The 18778-nt window shown below is 38.5% G+C and overlaps 1 protein-coding gene across 2 annotated transcripts in view; it reads left to right on the forward strand.

Annotated features, from left to right (window-relative positions):
* The first annotated feature begins 115 nt into the window (after positions 1 to 115).
* GSPT1 (G1 to S phase transition 1) overlaps positions 116 to 18778 on the forward strand; it is a 30455-nt gene continuing 11792 nt past the window's right edge. For both annotated transcript variants that reach the window (XR_010885862.1, XM_067306705.1), the window contains exons 1-6: positions 116 to 615; positions 11798 to 11845; positions 12238 to 12279; positions 13045 to 13272; positions 14353 to 14386; positions 15911 to 15988. Coding sequence is in view for 1 of the 2 variants with exons in the window: in XM_067306705.1 (XP_067162806.1) it covers positions 309 to 615; positions 11798 to 11845; positions 12238 to 12279; positions 13045 to 13272; positions 14353 to 14386; positions 15911 to 15988 (737 nt within the window). In the remaining variant the exon portion in view is untranslated. The remainder of the gene's footprint in view (positions 616 to 11797; positions 11846 to 12237; positions 12280 to 13044; positions 13273 to 14352; positions 14387 to 15910; positions 15989 to 18778) is intronic.

Consider the following 18778-nt stretch of genomic DNA (forward strand, 5'->3'; position numbering starts at 1 on the left):
CCAGGGAGGCGGGCCGAGACGGGACTCGCGCAAGTCATGACGGGCAACGTAGTCCCCTCGCCTAGCCGCGGCCATACCGCAGAATGAGACGCCAGGTAACTGACAACTACTAAGATGGCGGCCAGGGAGGCTGCGAGGAGGGGGTACGGGAGCTCCGGGAGGCCATACTGCGCTGAGCGTCGGGGCGGTGGAGTACACGCGGAATCGCCGGAGCGAGTGCTGAGTCGGTGCCGCCGCCGGCTTCCCCCTTTCCCCCCGGACGCTGGGAGACGCTTCAGGGCCGCAGAGGCTTGTGGGGCAGCCACAAAATGGAGGCGAACGGGAGCGGCAGCGGGAGCAGCAGCGACTCGGCTCCCGACTGCTGGGATCAGGCGGACATCGAGCCGGGCAGCGGCGCCGGCCCTGGGTCCGCCCCGCCGGCCGCGGAGGCCGAGGCCCAGCAGGAGCTGCTCGGGGCGGCCTTCAGCCGGCAGCTCAACGTCAACGCCAAGCCCTTCGTGCCCAACGTCCACGCCGCCGAGTTCGTGCCGTCCTTCCTGCGCGGGGGGCCGGCGCCCGGCCTGCCGCCGCCCTCGCCCCCGCCCGGCCTGCCGCCGCCGCCGCCGCCGCCGCACGGTGAGTGCCCCGCCGGGCCGGGGGCCGCGGCCGCGGGCGGAGGCGTGGGGGCCATGTTGGGAGGCGGCGTGCGCGGCGCCCCGCGGGCGAGGGCGGCGGGGCCCCGCGGGGGAGCGCGGCGGGGCCTGGGGCCGGCGGGGGGGCCCCGCCGGGCAGGGGGCGCCGCGCGGAGCCGCCTGCGGCTGCCGGGGCCCGCGGAGGGGACCCGGCGCCCCCGGCCCCGGCCCTGTGGTGCTCCCGGAGCCGCCGTGACCGGCGTCCTCTGGCTGCGTGCGGGTCCCCGGCACATCCCGCTTTCACCCTTACCTGCCCCCCGCGTCAGGAGAGCGAAGGGGAACTGCACAGTTAATTTCTTTTTCTTTTTTTTTTTTAATAAAACGCTAGGGAAGTTACTGTAGATCTCAGTGGTGATATATGTGTTGTTGGGGGGGAAATGGCATTATTTCTGCCACCAGTGTTTCGGACCTACCTTAAAGGTCTTTCTAAAGATCATATGAAGTAGTTAATCTTTTCTAATGTAATGCTGATAAATGACTAGTAGGGTAGGGAGGCCTGTCCAGCTGGCCTCGCTTGATGGAATAACTAGAAATTTACCCTGCTTTTCATTTCAAAGGATCTTTGTGCTGTGCAAACAGTGTTTATACCAGATCTACTTTGCATATGTGAAATTAAAGGAGAGCTACTTATTAATTTCCAGCCTAAACCGAAGGTCCTTCCAAGCATAAGACATGCTGGTTAACTTTTTGGCAGTATTTGAATGTCACTCTTGCAGCTAAGGAGTCTGAGACCTGCTTGAGTGTGGTAGTTGAAACATTCCTATCTCTTTCTAGAATCTTTCTGAATGCCTGTTGGTAGGGTATGAGACAAACTTGTATTTCAGAGATGGGTTCCAGTAATTTAATTTCACTTAACTTACTACTTGTTACATTGTATTTGCCATGATTTCCTGTTGATTGTGGCTAATTATTTATTGCATGATGATTTAATATAATGTTTTAGTCTTCCACTCCCTAGTACCTAATGTCATCTGATGTTAACATCTGAAATCTGCAACTTTCATATATGGTGCTTTAAAATTTGCGTAACAAAGAATATTAACTCATTTCTTGTGCTAGAACAAATGTTAAAACTAAGTGCTCTCAACAGCTATTCAGCACTCCTGATTTTTATTAGAAAATGTTGTTCATGTGCTATGTGGGCAGGCAATATGCAAGTATATTAAAAATATACTTTCAAGAAGCCTTGGACAGACTCTTGGATTCCTCTTTGAGTAAATGTATATGTTAGGGTTCACAGGTGTAAAGGCAGGGCAGATAGCTTGAGGTTGTGCTGAACGTGCATGCGATGTACATTCAAGTAATCTTTAAAATTTATTCTGGTGTATTTTTCAGCCATTATTACAACTTGCATCTAAGTCTTTTTTTTAACTTTATAATCAATATTGTGACTGGAAACTTTCTTGGAGTTTTCAATGTTACAAGAATAACTTTTTTTTTCCCCCCCCCGGCCACTCTTGCAAGGTTTGTTCTAAGGCTTCCTTTTTTGTAGGACTGAGAATATCTTTCCTCACCTATTCACTGCATTAATTTCTTCATGCTTTCTTCTCCCTGCTTTTGCTTCTTCTGAGGCTTATGAACAGCTTCTGTCTTTCCAGAGACTAGAGAAGACTTTACTGAATGCCAGTTAGTACTGCTTTCTGGTCATCTGGAGTGAGCAGGATATCTTGTCTCCATCTCAGCTGTTGAGTACACTGCCTACATAGTGTTATAATCTGCCTGGTTTGAATTCACCTCGCTGCTATATCTTCTTTAAGGTTTAGAATTAAGTTTCTACAATTTACTTGGGTACCTCTATGGTTAAGCAGGCAAAAATGCTTAAGGTACCTGCAGTTCTAAAAAAAAATCAATTTCTTTTTTAACTGAAATACTATATTTACCATATACTTTTTCAGGTCTGATGTACTTAGTTACAGAAAGTAATTGACAGTCTTGTCCTTGCAGATGTTCATATAAGGTGACAACTACTTTTCTGGCTAGGAGAACTAGGTGGAGCTTGCTCTGGAAATAAGTCAGAACAACATGTGATTAGACAATGGTGCTGAATAGGTTACTTTTGAGCAACCTAGTTTGCTCTTGCTCCCACAGGCAATTAGGTGTTCCAAGGCACTCATTCTCTGTTAACTGGTGGAGAAAATTATTTCTATTTATCAGTTTTTACTTCACTAATGTAATTTTTGCTTGCAGATCATTTCGGAATTCATCTGAGTTTGAAATTAAGATTATTGCTTATATACAAAAAGGGCATGTTTAAATTTCTGAACCTAAGGAACAGTTTTGTTTTTTGTTTTGAAGGGTTTTTTTAATCGTTCTTAATTGTTGTGTCCATGAGGACTTGCTTTTATCAAATTGCATCCCAGTCAACTCATTTGGTTAAAATCTCATTTTGGTGGATTCCTTCAGAAATTTGAAATAGAGACTTCTTAAATTATAACTGCAACAGTCATCACCGTACCACAGTACCTTCCAGTAAGTATGTCAAGTATGTCATGGGCAAGCTGTCCTTCTAGGGAAACTTATTTTAGATGGCAATTGCTAGAGTAGCAAACTCAACTGAAATAAGCCAAGGTGATAGTCAGTAAAACTACAGTAGATTGTGTTAGCGCCTCTAAATGTTCCTGATCGCAGCTGTACCTTGCAACTTCACCATTCTGTAACATCTGTGACTTAATTTCTTACTATGCTTAAATATAAAAGAGGTGATTGGGGTTTTTTACTTGCATTTGGGTTTTTGTTTCTATATCAAGGTATGGTTTAGAAGCATGAGGGACTAGTTAACCCTCCTCCGCCCGCCAGATTAATAAAATTTCTATTCTCATATATATGAGAACCAAACAATTTTAATAAGTGAAATATTTCTGAAAATGCAGAGTCAACTTGCTTTCATTCTTGTGGTTAGATTTTGTCATACTTCTTGAATGTTTACAGGAGTTTTGGTAAAATTCATCAGTGCTTCCTTTTGTGAGTTTTATTCTATTCTGTGGTAGTTTTTCGTCTTCTTTTTAAGTCATTTTTAAAGTATTCAGTGTTGACTCTGCTTGGAATGGGAGGCTGATCTTCCTGAGGTCCCTTCCAAACTGAATTTATTCTATGATTCTAAGTATGCAGTGGTTGTGGTAAGAAAGAAGTGTCAATAATACAAAAGTAACAAGAACTAAAAGGTATGTGGCACTTAGCAGCTGGTGTAAGGAAAGATCACACTTATCCTTCTGGTAGTATTAGTGCTGCTGCTTCTTTTAATATCTCTCTTGATCACTTCTAGCGAATTTATGAACACATTTAGCAATGACTACAGTTCAGACAACTTGCATCTATGGTCTTGAGCAAAGCAACATCTGGCCTGAGATTCAATGCCCTTTAGACTGCTTCACTCCCTAAATATCCTCAGTGGCTTGAAGTAGTCACTTTTGAAATGGGTTATGTTCAAGCAGCTGGACATCCTCAGCTTTAAAACGCTGTAAATAAATGGATATAGCATCTATCTTTTGGGTTTTCCCTACTGTCGTTTGTCATGACCTTGTAGCCAGCCCAGACTCTCCCACCCCCAAACAGGGACAAAGAAAGATGCTTCAAACTCTTCTGCTTTTGTACAGTACCATATAATTTCCAAAGTAAGATGATGTGTTATCTGTGTCATTGTGTTCCCCCAAACAGGTTCATCTCTTGTTTTACCCCTTTACTTGTCTCTGTAGTCCATGTTTAAGACTTTCTTCAACAATTCAGTCTTCACCAGACTTCACTTAGCACATGAACATGCTAAGAAAGTCTTGTTTGTCTAAAACAAGTCGTTTACTAAATTTGCATGGTTTAGTCATGCGAATACTTGAATAGCCGTATGATGATTTCCTCAAAAGTACGGTAATGCTACTGTAAATACTTCATATTTGTAAAAGTGAACTGTGAGTTCTTGCTGCTTATATAGCAGCAAATCAGTGCCATATTATAAATACTGAAGTATGATATAAATTCTTGTTAAATTATCAAAAAAGATCTTGAGTTGTGTCATCACTCATCTTCATCTAGAGCTGTGCTGTTCTGTGTCAGCTTCTACAGACAGATGATTTGCATAACATCTCTGAAAGGTCAGTGGGGAGAAAGGCTGTGTGTTTTGGCACTGACTTGCCAGATGATCAGACCTTATGTACGTATGTGATGCAGTCAAGGTGCTAGTGTATTACACAGATGTCCTTTGTCTACTCCTGATCCTTCCACAGGGAAGTGGCCATGATTGTGTTGCTCCTTTTAGAGTAATTCATCAGACTTCTGGCCTTTGTAAGAGTCCAGTAAAAGACACACTAGGAGCGGGTTGTGGACTTGATGTCCTGGCAGTCTACATATAGTCTGCTGGCCGTGTGCTTTCCATCCTGATCTCTATTACTATTACTGGATTACTTACTATTGTAAGTATTTAAAAGGATGCTCTTAACTTAAAACTTGGGTGCTCTGTCAAAATGAATACAAAATGATTTGGGATAGTTCTTGGACTCTATCAGCAATTTGGTTTTACAATTTCACTTTCAAAATGCTGGGCTTTCTCTTCAGCTTTGTGATGAGACACATACACGAACAAGAGAAGCAGCTGATTGTACAAAGTTAAGGTGAAAACATGGTTTTGTTTTTACCATGAAGGAATAAAGTTGTCAAAATTTAATCAACAAAATCTCTGACTGTGTTCTGAGGAGGTCCATACGAAGATGACACTGATCAAATTTCAGTACAAAAGGTAGAAGTTCAGGACAGGTGATGCAATATTGAAAATCAGTTCTCTAGAACAGCCTCAGCATTTCAAACTCTTATGTGTAAATTTTAAGATGGTGGGCCTGACTTGCTAAAAATCTATCAGATGCTTAGTTTTTTCTTCTATTGCTACTGGGTTATGAGATATCTTCATAAAAGACTGGAATCCTTAACTGCCCCAATACAGAGCTTAATTTCTTGACCGTCTCGAAAATCAGTCTGTCAACTGAGCACAGGTACTTGGCCTTCAGGAAAAGGGTCTTTCCTTATATTCCCTGAAAATCCACATAAGCTTTCATAGACCTAGTTGTGAAGAAGCATGTTGGTTTTACATAAGGTAAACTTAAGGTGTGTCTTCACTGGGGAAGGAAAAAGGTGGGTCTCTTACTAAGCTAATGTGTAGTAAAATCATATGAAGACAAAAAGCAAATACTTCCTGCCCTTCACCCCCCCCCCCAAATTTTACCAAATCATGTTAGAACTATTAAAACAGCACCTGTATTGGTGCATTTTAAGAACTGGGCATATATACTTTTCCCTGTCCCTGCTGAAGCTAAGGCTTAGACTATGAAGCAGGACAGAGACAGTAAGAAATTTGTTTTAGATATAAGTTAACTTTCTAAGCAACCGCTTTAAAGAGTGACCTCTTGAAAACCTTTTCTTTCTGCATATTTTAAAATATTGAATATGAAATATTTTTTGTAACTCTAGCACCTATTTTCCTTAACTAGGTAACTTTTTGTGGTTTTTGTTAACTACAAATCATTCACGTCTATCTTTTGGCGCTTGTTCTTCTGCTCTGTCTTTGGCTCAGACCTTTAATTTATGCTCTGGTTTGATTTCCTTTCTTTTGCTTTCTTTTCAAAAGAAGGGTAAATATCTGTTATGTAATTCATGAAAACTGTTGAGAGCATATGGCTATTGTGTAAATATGTACTAAAATCAGGCATTCAAATCACAAATGTGCAGAGGTGATGGGAATCCTAAGGTGGGTGTCATGCATTTCTTCACTCTTCAGCCTTCTAGGAATTTCTGTGAAGGAACTTGATGCCTGTATTGGAGCAGCAGCACCAAACTCGCCATACAGACCATCTAAATTTTGTAGATCAGGCATTTCTTTCAAACTGAATTTGCCCAGGTATTACTTTCTCTTTTTTTCATATTGCACAAACCCCATTTCATTACCCCATAATCCATCTCACTTGTAAGGTGCCAGCACTGAGTTCTCGCTACACCTGTAGCGGAGCAGGCTGGGAATTGTGAGTGCTGCTATGCGTAGCAACAAGTTACTGTCTGTCATCAAGCCATGATAACTGACTCTCTGAAAGCATTTGCGTCGTGGCTCAGGTATCTGCCTCCTCAGAAGCAGTTACTGTTGAACAGTATCTGTTTGCATGGAGATGTTTATGTGCTTATTTTATGCATCTGGTAAATACTCAAGTTGAGGTAAAAATGGAAGTTGTCATCACTACTTTCCACTTGAACTTGTTCTCGTGTTGTTAGTCATATGCAAACACAATTTGGGCATTTCTGAGCTAGGCGCTTTTGCGAAGGCAGCATAAATGAATTAAGGTTTTGTGGTGTAAATAAGAGCAGAAGTAATGAATGGCATGACTGAATCAAATAGAGGCAAAAATGTGATAGTTGCACCCATTAATCTAGTGGAGTCAACATCAGGATCAAATTGGTTTCTTGTTCTCTGGGCCAAAAGGATCTGAGAGTGCAGAAAAACTGCTGTTAGGTTGAGTAGTCAAAAAATTGTTTAGTTCCTGGCCTCTAGCTCTTCTCTCAAATTAGTTCAAACTCTGTTAACTAAAAATGTGGTTGCTGCCACATGTGGCATCTAAAATACTAGAGGAAAATAAAATGAAGAGAGACTTCCAGGTTTTCATCATAGAGTAAAAACCATTTAAAAGGAGGTGAAGTATGAAATATTGCCCCAAACACCGATTTTGTTTAGGTAACTGTTATACTTGTCATTCCTCTAACATTTTTAAGGAGGATATGCTAAGGCAGTAAGCTTATGTCTAAAGTTATGCTGCATTCTCTTCTAATGACTTTAATATTGTATTTTAACTGCAGTTCTTTCAATATTGATTCCCAGGTTACCAGCTACACTTGATTTCCACACATGAAAATCCTGTTTTGTTCTAACAGAAATTTTATTCTAAAGCAGTTTTCTGCTTTTTTTTTCATAAGTATTCCAAATTACTAATGCTGCTAAGTTTCTGGCTTATACTGTTCTAAAATGTTATTTTCAGAGGCTGAGTGATAACTTTTATTTGGTTCTACTTGTGCAGCCTTGGTTATTGTAAAACAAAAATGCGCACAAGTACAAAACTTCATGTAATACAGAATAAATTCATCAGCTGTAGTAGAATACAGTGTGAACTCAGTAGGCACTATGCCTTCTTGCAGTATTTTTTTAGGACACTACCTGTATTTTAAAGAGAGCAGTCACTCTGTTTTTAATAGTAGTACAATTTTGGATTCTTTATTGAGAACATACGTACTCCTCCAGTGAGTCTTGTGGAAAAACTTGAATTTTTACCTTATTCAAACAAGACATTGAATTACATAAAATCATGTCTAATGGTCTACCTATAGATAAATGTAACATATGTATCCTTTTTTTCCTTCAGCAATGATAACAAAGATATGTCAAAAAATGTCCTAGAGCTCTGATGTTAGGAGGACTAAAGATGAACTGTTTGCTTCTTGTAATACAGTGAATAAGAAATGCAGTAACTGTTTGACCTATAGTTTGAGGAGAAGTATAGTATAAAGGATGCTACCTAAAACCAAATTGTTCCATTTGTCACATGTAAATGCAGGAACTGGAAGCGCTATGTAACTTTAAGACTTCATTCTGACTTTAAAAACAGATTTCATGTAGGCACTTTGAAGCCTTCCCATATAACAGGACTCCTACCTGAATGATCTTCATAGACGAAGAACTAGAATTTTCAAGCTGAACTTGAAAGCATGTAACAGATTTTTTTAACTTGTATTCTGCCTCGCTGTATGTGATATTTTTACAATAATAGTAAATTTAACTAAGAAGATTTATGGTTAACTTTATTTCTGACTTCCAGAAAACTCAAAATGAGAAACTTTACATGTCTCTAGAGTGTATTGGAAATACCAGGATAAGTTACAAGGATCACTTAGCACCTTTCTCAGTTTCCCTCATCTTCAAAGGTTTTTTTGTTATGATGTCCATCTCCTGCCTCCTGGGGAAAAGGAACAGGTTTACTTCAGTTCGCTTGATTTGTCCAAACATTTTGCCACAGGGCCGGCGTGGGGTTTGGATTTCTTCTCGTGGCATAATCCCAGAACTGGGCCCTATGTAGCAAGCCTATCTCAACTGGATTCAGAATTGCCATCTCCTCCTTTTCACGTGGTCCAAACATTTGCTGGACTGTTTCAGAGCTGTAACTTAAAGGTGAAGTGTTTTTCTTGCGTTACTGAGAGTTCTCTTCCGTTGTCTCTGTTGTGGCACTAGTGGTGCTTTTCTGTTCAGGTGATACGTTGCTTCAGAGAGCTGATATGCCCAAAAGCTGTCAGCTTTTTCATTTTCTTTTGGGATTTTGCTTGTTTAGGTTTTTGATGGTTCAGTTTTTGGTCAGATCAGCTCCCTCAGTGGGCCCTCGATACAGTTACGTGTGCACTAATGCTGAGGCAAGAAGAGGTAACAAGGAGAAAACTATGGCAACCCGTCTGAATTAGTTGAGGAAGCTGCAGAACTGCACCCTTCTTTCCAGGTGATCATCTAAAGGCAGGCTTTAGGGAGTCTGTTCATCTCCACACAGAGCCTACAGGGATAAATCTGACTCTTTAAAAACAGATTTTTTTTTCCTTTGTATTTGTTTGCAGTGTACCATTGTCTAAAATAAGTTGATTTAAACTGAAGCTGTTTATCAGAAACAAAAGATTTCTGAAAGGTGTTTATTTTTATCACTTAAAGCCTGTTCTTTTTGAAAATAAGTTTCTTTATTTCTTTTTCAGTTGACTTCTCTGCAGTGGGCTTCTTTTTCAGAGAGTTGTTTGTATTCCTTTCCTGCTTTGAAGGGTTGGTGAATCTTTCATATAATTCAGTCTTCCCTTGTAAAACTTCTGCCATTTTGTCTACCAAAATGACCAGCATTTAATATGTGTCTGCGGTCCTAACTGAGGGTCTGTTGCCTCTTAATTCTGCACAGCATTGGTACCGTTTGGGTTCCATACACAAACCATCGTGTTGATTCCCTTGTGTGTTAGAGCCATATAAAATTTAACAGATGGGCAGACTCTCAGCAGTGCTAGTCCCCGTAGGGTGAACGCGGAGTCCGTCCTTCTTAGGTTGCCATTTCTGGTTTCCTCTCAATTTTCTGTGCAGGAACTTCTTACTTTCCCTCTCTCATTCATAGTTCGTAAGCCCACACGCGTGAGTTTATTATGAATGCTGTTGATGGATGCTACTTCTAAAGAATTAAAGTAACTCTTCATCCACTTGTAGAGCTTCCGTTTCAAGGCAAGTGGATGAATACTGTAATGTAATAGTTTTTTAATGGACAGACAACAGGACTGAAATGATCTTGTAATGAAAATAGTTCTGCATCCTAACTACAGTATGTGTGAAATAGCTAACAATTTTCTGATGCGTGACAAAACAGTGGCTTTAGGTTCATACCTAGATTCCGATCTAACTGCCACCTGCTTACTTTGCCACACTGATAAATTTGTGTCAGTTTAGGTCTGTTTTCCAGCTCTTAAACAGGAGTAATATATCATTTTCTTAATAAGGAATATAAGGAATCTTGGTTCTAATCTTATGCTTTTACTCTAGCCTATATTAAATCCTTTCTCTTAGAGCTTTGTTCCAGTGGTTTTGGGACCCTATATGACATGATACAGGAGGGTAGGGAACCTTGCTGTGAACAGTTTCCCCTCTGGGGTGTTGCGTGCCCTCCACCGCCGCTGGTCGCTGTGCAGTGCCCTGATCCACATCCCCTGCCTGCAAGCTCTGTCCTCTGGCCCCCTTCCAGCTTCTGCAGCGCTGCTCCAGTTTATAGAAGTCTGCAGCAAATGCACAAACAGAGCTAAAGGAAAGAGGCTTAGAAGCAGGTCTTTCTCTGCGTGTTTTTGCTCTTTTGAGAGGATCTGTTTCATCTTTAGGTCCCATTGTGCATCTAGAGTAAGGAATGCTGCGCGATCCGGGCTTTTATAGTGTGGTTGAAGGAAAGTTGGCAGTATAACTAAATGGAGAATGTGAGTTTGGTATGTGACTAAAGTAAAATAGGGGGATGAGTTTGTTTCAAAGAATTTTGAAGTTGAATTTACAGTAGGAAAACACTAAATAGGTTAAAATTTTAGGGATAATTAAAGAATGCCTCTTGATCATGTGGAACAATGTCTCAAAACATCAAGTGGTGTATTTGTTATTCGGAACATGTCACTCTTAGTAGGTTTAATAATTATTTATATCTCAGCATATAGTTTAGTGCCATGGTTTCATGCTACTGAGAGAGTTGAATGATCTATCAAAAAAAACATGCTTGTGGCTTTGTGATACCCACATCACTCTGAGATTGCCCTCTGGGTAATGGGACTTAAATGGCTTATACTGATGATAAGGAGGATGGGAGGTATGAGTGGCTTAAACCAATTCATCATGTGTATCCAACAAATAATTTATTTTTAACTTGGTCCAAGTAAGGATGGTTTTGGATTTGGGTTGGGGGTGGGGGGGAGCGGTGAGTGTGAAGAATGAGGAACCTAAAGCAGCTCTAGTATGTTAGAGGACTGTCAAACTTACTAAGCCTATGAATGAACTTATTTCTTGACACTAATTATTACAGAAGATCTTTCAGAATTTATTCTTCTTAGTTTGTTTCAAGTTTCTACTCCATACTTAAGTGAAATTTATAAGGCAGGTAAGAATTGTAGATATGCCTGTAAACTGAGGCTGGCAGAACCTTTCCCTACGGCTGTGACTTCATGCAGGCAAGTCTGTTCCACTGGATACAATGAAACTGCCTTGCCCTGCTTTAAACATCAGTTAGATACTAATACCTAAAATAGCCAGAGTGCCCAAAAAGGATGGGCAGGTAAAATACAATGTATAGAAAAACTGCTTCCTTTAAACTTCCTTTAACGTATTGTTCTAGATGGAAAAAAAAATAGAACTGTTTCCAGAATTGGTGTATTATTTTCAAAACTTTTTTTTAAGCAGTGTACTTTCTTCAGAATTATTTGTGCTTAGAGGCTATATTTAGTACTGTTTTCAGAGGGAGGGTTGTTTTTTCCTGAAATACAATTTTTCAATAAAGTTTGAAGAATGGTCATTTATAACTAAATATTGAAATTGGTTACATCTATGTATTTTTAAAGTTAAAATTTTGCTGCAGGTGCACCTGTAGAGTCTTCTCAAGAGGAGCAGACAGCCTCTTGTGAAGGTAATTGCTTTCATGTTCTGAAGTCACACAATACAGATCCATTAAATATGATTTAAGAAATTTAATTGCAAAGAATCTCCTGTTTAAAGATACATGTATGATCTATTTCCCAATCTTTATCATGCTACCATTGTGAGATAAGATAAGTCAGTATGGTTATCTCCAGGTTTTTTAGCAAATGAAGCAACGTGCGTAAAGACCAATTGATTTATTCAAGGTCAGAAAGCATGTATGAAGCAGAACTTAAAAAATTGAATCTGCATCTTAAATAGCATAGGAAGGTCCCCAAACAGCTGAACTGTCCTTTTATTAATTTTAGCACTAACTTTTTTTCCTTTGTTGTTGACATTTTCATGGTAAATATGTGTTAATGATTCCTTTTTTCCCCGTAGGTTCAAATGCTGCTGTTAATATGGAAATTTCAGAATCTGTTGGTAAGATGAGAATTGGTTCACTTCCTTGTAATATTGCTATAAAACAGCTAATCTAGGGCTTTTGCTGATTCATTGTAAACTAAACTGAAGAATACCTTACTGAGCCTTAACATTCTTTTGTTCTTACAAATTTTCATTTTGTCTCTGTACTTAGATTAGAAAAGAGATAATTGACCACTAGGATGCAATGGCAGGTGCAAATGTATTACTTGAACAACGAACGAGTGTCTGCACTTCCTTCAAAAGTCGTTTCATGTTACAAAATTGTCTCATTAATATGTATGAAATGGTGATTAACAAAAAAATTTCAAAGTGATCAATAATATGAACAAGCAGAACATGGAAATTGTATCTTTCTACTTGTGTTTGTGTGGCTTTTGAGTTGCAGATTTAAACCATTATCCCTCCCCTTTTCTTTCTAAAATATGATGGTGCATATCTATCTGTGATTTCAGACTAGCATGATCTGAGTCAATTTTCAGATTTGTTCCCCCCCCCCCCCCCATAAAATTGTTTCTTTGTTTAAAATAGAAGTCCCTGTGAATCATAGTTTTCTGATGTCAGTGCACAGGCTAGTTTGACAACTCCCAGTAATAACCACTTCAGAAACAAGCAGCATTTGCCTCTTCTTACATAAGAAGACAGTGACAGACCCGATTAGCTGAAATCTTTCAACAGTCGAGGAGGAGGGGGAACCCTTTCTCAGTAGTCATTGCCTTTTAATTTCTTGATCTCTTTGAATGTGTCTACTTGGTTAACTTTTAGTGGAAAATGGAGAGACAGAAATGTCCCCTGAAGAGTCATGGGACCACAAAGAAGAAACAAGTGAAGCAGAGCTAGGAGGTGGTCTGGCAGGGGATGCAGGTCCAACTGAAGAAGGTGCTCAGGAAATGATGGAAGAAGAGGAGGAAATACCAAAACCGAAATCTGTTGTAGCACCACCAGGTGCTCCTAAAAAAGAACATGTAAATGTAGTATTCATTGGGCACGTAGGTAAGTTGTAACCAAGTGTGAAGAAATTGGATATTTGCTTTATGTATTACCTAGAGCTGGGATTATTAGGAATTAATCCTGTTCTTTCTAGGGATGTAAATATTCATCCTGACTTGAGGTTAATAGTAGCATTTCATCCTAATGAAGCCACTCTGGAAAAAATGATTAATATTAAAGAAGGAATAGAGTGCTTGTGTTCTCTTGTACACAACAATGTCTACGTTCATGATTTCTCAAGTACTTGCTCTTTTGAATATTTATGTGATGTATCTGTGTTTATGATCCAAAGGATAAAATCAGAAAATAATCCTCGTATTTTTGTCTGGTTTAAATATTTTCAAATGATTCTTATTAATTGTTGAAGAACTTATTCAAAATGTTGCAGAAGATATTGTTTGTAGTCTACAAACAATAAATTAAGCTAAACCAGTGTTAAAAGCTAAGCATTTATAGCCCAACATCCCAACAGAATAATTTCAACAGGCTTCAAAAAAATCTTAAATGGTGTCAAAGTACAGAAGGATTACTGAATCAGTCTTACAGTAAATGCTGTATTTTCACATCTATAATCTCTCACTTTAAAAGCACTTAAAGTTAGTCCTCAGATAAACTCAGAACTGAGCCACACAAAGAGGCAACGGGTGGAGGTGCGTGCCCATCTTGAAGAGCAGCCTATAGAAGTTAGGGAAAAGGCTGGAAGGAAGCAGGGAAAGGGCTTTTGCAAAATTTCCTGAACATGGGTAACCCACGCTTTTGCTGGATCATAACTTATATTGGTTTTTGTTGTTGTTGTTATGGGTAATGCCAAATTTATATGTATGAAAATATGGTATTCAAAACTCGATATAATTTACTTGATAGTGTACTCATGGAAGATCTTTCATGGGAAGCTGAGAGATGCTTCAAACAGCTTAAAGTTAGATTACAAAGCAACTCGAAAATATACCTTTGGAAGTAAATTATATGACCTTGTTCATAATTGCTTTCTTTTTTTTTCTAGTTTTTTCTTTTTAATTGTGAATGATTTAACTATTTACATATATGTGTGTATGTGTATATAATTCTTATTCTATTTTTTAGATGCTGGCAAGTCAACTATTGGAGGACAAATAATGTAAGGAAACTTCTCTACAAGATTCTAGGTTTTCTGTTCTGTCTTGTGACTTAAAAGTACCTTAAGTAAAATGAGTAATTTTTTTTTTTATGGCTTTAATCAGCATAGATTAATATTTTTATGACAAAATGGTACTCTGCCTGTTAATTTAGTTGCTCTTTGTCTTTGGCATTTTTAGTTCCAGAAGATCTAATCTTATCTCTATAGGAGTTTCACTTACGTAATGGAAACAACTTTACAAAAATACACATTATTAAATTAAAAAAAAAAATCAATCCCTTTCTTAGAACATAAAACTCCATTTTCATTGTGTTTTTTAAATGCTATTGAAACTGCATTATACCCTTGCTTAAACTGTCCTTTTTGTGAAAATTAAAAAAAAAAAAAAAAAGGAATATGCTTATTCCCTGGTGTTAGCATTGTCGAGCATAATTTTATTTGAAAGTGTGAAATTGAAGTAGTTAGCTCTTAAACCTATTTTTAAAAAGCATTTCTAGCGATTGCAATATTCTTATAAGAGAAAATTAAATAAACCATATTAGATCTGACAGTTTGTCAAAAACAAGAAATGTGACTTAGTGCATGAAGAAATAAATGCTATCCTGCTGATGCCAAGTATTGCTATAATTTTAAAATAATATTCTCAGAAAAAGTGGGAGGTCTTTGTCTTGGCATTTTTGTCTTGTTTTGTTTTAACCAGACTGGAATGTTGGAATTGTCATGCTGCATTTAATCTTCTAGTTCATACATGGGCAAATTGGCACTTTATTGTCCGATGTGTCTTGAGTATTCTCACTGTACAGTGCCTAATCTTAACACTTCTACCTGAAGTAGTCATGTTCCTAAAACTTTTGAAGGAATGTTCCTGTGGTCTTTCATTTTTTGGAGGATATCCCTTTTTGTTGTAAGGACATGAAAAATAGAGCCAGTACCACCTTTGTCATTAGCCATTTGTTTACTGTTATCATTACTCTTCCTTATAGACTAAGTAGATGACCCTTATGAGAAGATCAGATAGAAATATCTGAGGGGAAAAATATGAAAGCTGTAATGTTATAAAGCTGCATACTACTTACTCATCTTGCTCTTAGTATCTTAAGATATATCTTAAGACCCATTTTAAATATCAGCTTCTGTGCTCTATATAAAAAGAATGGTAGCCAAAAATGTTTTTAACTTTCAGTAATGTTTCATTTTTATTTTTATAAAATTCTCCTATCCCAAATTTTATTTAATTTTGAAGTGTAATACATCAGTCTCCAAAACATGCATAACAAATGTAGTTCTTTTTCAAAACTTGTCTCTGTCAAGCACTTTATAATCAGGTTTGAAAGACACTTTTCTCACACTTCTACTAAAGTGGTGGTGGTGTAGTTCTCCATATCAAATAGTGGTGTGGAAAATTCTACTGCTGCTCATATCAGACTGTTTTTCAAAATAATCTATAGTGATTGTGTAACTATTAAACAGAGAAGTAGCTCCAAATAGTTAATGTAAAATTACTTTTTTTTTTCCCCCTCTTAGGTATTTGACAGGAATGGTTGATAAAAGAACACTTGAAAAATATGAAAGAGAAGCTAAAGAAAAAAACAGAGAAACATGGTATGAAATTTATTGAAGATGATAACATGGCTTTCTGTTAACACTGTGATGGAAACTGGGAATTTATTTATTTATTCATCTTTGTCCCTGTAGTACTTGCTTCTTGCTAGATTTGGTTTGCATGGGGCAAAAGGGCAGATTATTTTGTTTTCTTCCAGAATTTCTTTAACTAGAGCTGTATAAAACAGTGCAATTCACTTTGGAACAGGTTTTGCTGCTTTCCCCCCCCCCCCCCCCTTCTCCCCCTTTCCTCCTCCTTCCTCCCCTTGAGAGCAATGCTTTACATTCCAGTGCTTTGGAAAAACTAGTTGTCTAGTAAAGGAAATACAAGCAGACACTTTTCTCAGGCAGCTCTTGAGATTGCTGCATCTGTATGTCTTTTACCTGTTAACAGTGGAGAGGTTACAGGTAAGGACAGAGATCAGAGCTGTCAGTTCAGGAGACATAGGGAGAGAGTGACTGAATAGGTTTGGCTGAAGAACTTCCAAAATGAGAAATGAGATTATGTGCAGAGTTCTTAAACTACCTCCAGGGAAGGAGATGCTGCTCAGGAGTGGGCAGGTTTGGGGTTTGGGTTTTGTTGTTGTTTTGGATATCTTTTATATGCCAATCTGTCGTCTTTCTCCCTCAAAAGCTTCTGAGAAGCTGCTTTCCCTTTTGGAAGCTTTTTATTTTTGGTGGGTTTGGGGGAAACAGGGAGTGGAGTGGGGCCTGGAAAAGCAGCAGCCAAGACTGCGTTAGGGGTAGAGCAGCAACGGAGTGTTTGAGAGGGAGGCATTGACCTGAACTAATTGGATTATGTGGAGAGGGAGAGAGGGATAGAAGGTGTGACATACATGGACAAGCATCATTCCCCTGTTGGGAATTGATCGTGGTAATAAATATTTAGTGGCCTTCCTCAACAATCCTGGCTAGCTTAGAATCCGCCCCCCTCCCTCCTTCCAGGGAGTGAGTTGCAGGAAGTAACTTCCTGAACGCTATTTTTGTTCTTTAAAATATCACAATATGCAACAAACTATGATGTATATCTTTGTTATCAAAGATTTTGTTAGCCTGTTTCATATGTTGAGAGTCTTGAAATTCGAGTAGTTCTACTCAAAAAAATCATATACCTTAGAGTTGAAATTTCAGTCAGGAATGCATCCTTCCCCCCCAAAAAAACTGCGTGCAAAAGAAACTTTCCATCCAGTTCATCTATCTGACCTTAAACCTAATGTGGTTGTCAACGGCCAACAGGATAAAACATTATTAGGAGGGGACAACAATTGATGTGATATTGTTAACCTCATTCCCTTAGAAAAAACAGACTAATTTCTAACATGTCTTGTTAAAAATTAATCCTTAAAAATTGGCAGCCATCCGATGGCTGGCATGCTCTCTGTGTTGACAACCTATGTTGTTGTTTTGTGATGTTTCTGCTGGTGGTCTGTTTTATTTTCACCTGATGCTTCTTTTTTTAATCAAAGATTTAAAGACAGGATTTTTTTGTCAGGGAATCAGTTATGGCACCCGCTAGAGTATGCTGAGGACCCATAGTCCAGGGCTTAGTTACTACACAAATAGTAAATGGCTTATCTATTCATCCCCGGAGACAGCTGAAGTAATCCTTATGTAGTCTGTTTCTTCTTTATATAAAGCCTAATTGATGCGTGTGAGATTCTGTAATGGGGATTTTATGAAAGTATATAATCAGAGTAATTTCTGTAGCAAGAGAATAGTATTTTGAAACTTGCTTATTTTGATCACGGGAAAACAAGGGATGGTAAAAAGGCCTGTGGTTATATCTCTGCCTGAAGAATTGTTATCTTTTCTTAAAATAATTTATTTAAGTTGTCTTAATTCATATAATTAATGTATTCTGCCAATCTTCTGCTCTTATCTTTGGGATACTTCTGTCCCCTGACAGTACGCTATGTTAGAGAGATTTTTTTTTTTAAGTAATAAGCAAAAACACTGAAACCCAGCTGTTGTCAGTATTGTTCTTGCATAGAGTAAAACTAAAGAAATGAAGAACACTTGTTCGTGTTTCTCTAGCAATTTGTTGCAGGCTGGAAAAAAAACTACTAATTGCTTGTAGCCCCACAAATTTATTTTTGTACTCTATTTTTATTCTGAACTCTTGAAATTCCTGTATAACACCAGTATAGGTAAAGACCTATTTTTCATTGTGGAAAAAAAAATCAATAATGTGTTTTAAAACTTAATCTAATGTAGAGTTACAAATGTAATACTGATGAGCAAAAAAATATATATATATATATCAAAAAACTTTCCTCCCACCACCCCCAATTATGAGTATGAGTATGGGGCATCATTTTGAGCCTTTTTTTTCGTATCTGGAAAACCAGCTCGGATGCATTTTTTTCTCTTAGTACTCCTACAAAGATTGTGAGGTGTCCTTTTACATATAGTAAATATTGGTTTCCTTTTTGTAAGGGAAATAATATTATACAAAGAGATACAAGCAGTTTCCAAAATACTCCTTTGTCAACTTAAGAATAATGTTATTCTTCTACTTAATCTGATTCTACTTCTCTTGCTGACATAGAATTTGGGCACCAAACTAGTGCTGTCATTTAAAATATTAGTGTATCTGAACTATTGAGAATCACAACAAACATTCAGTTGTGTCAAGTGACCTGGTCTATGGATTTGGAAGGTCAGGGTGTTGTGGGTGTGAAACAAATTTGAAACAAAAGTGAATTTATTTGACCGTGCTCTGTCAATTGTATTTAAAGGTGTAGGAGAGAACATATATGAAAGACTGAACAAGATTATATTTTCCAAATA

Source organism: Apteryx mantelli, chromosome 16 (genome assembly GCF_036417845.1).
Source record: "Apteryx mantelli isolate bAptMan1 chromosome 16, bAptMan1.hap1, whole genome shotgun sequence".
In the NCBI taxonomy this organism is placed as follows: Eukaryota; Metazoa; Chordata; class Aves; order Apterygiformes; family Apterygidae; genus Apteryx; species Apteryx mantelli.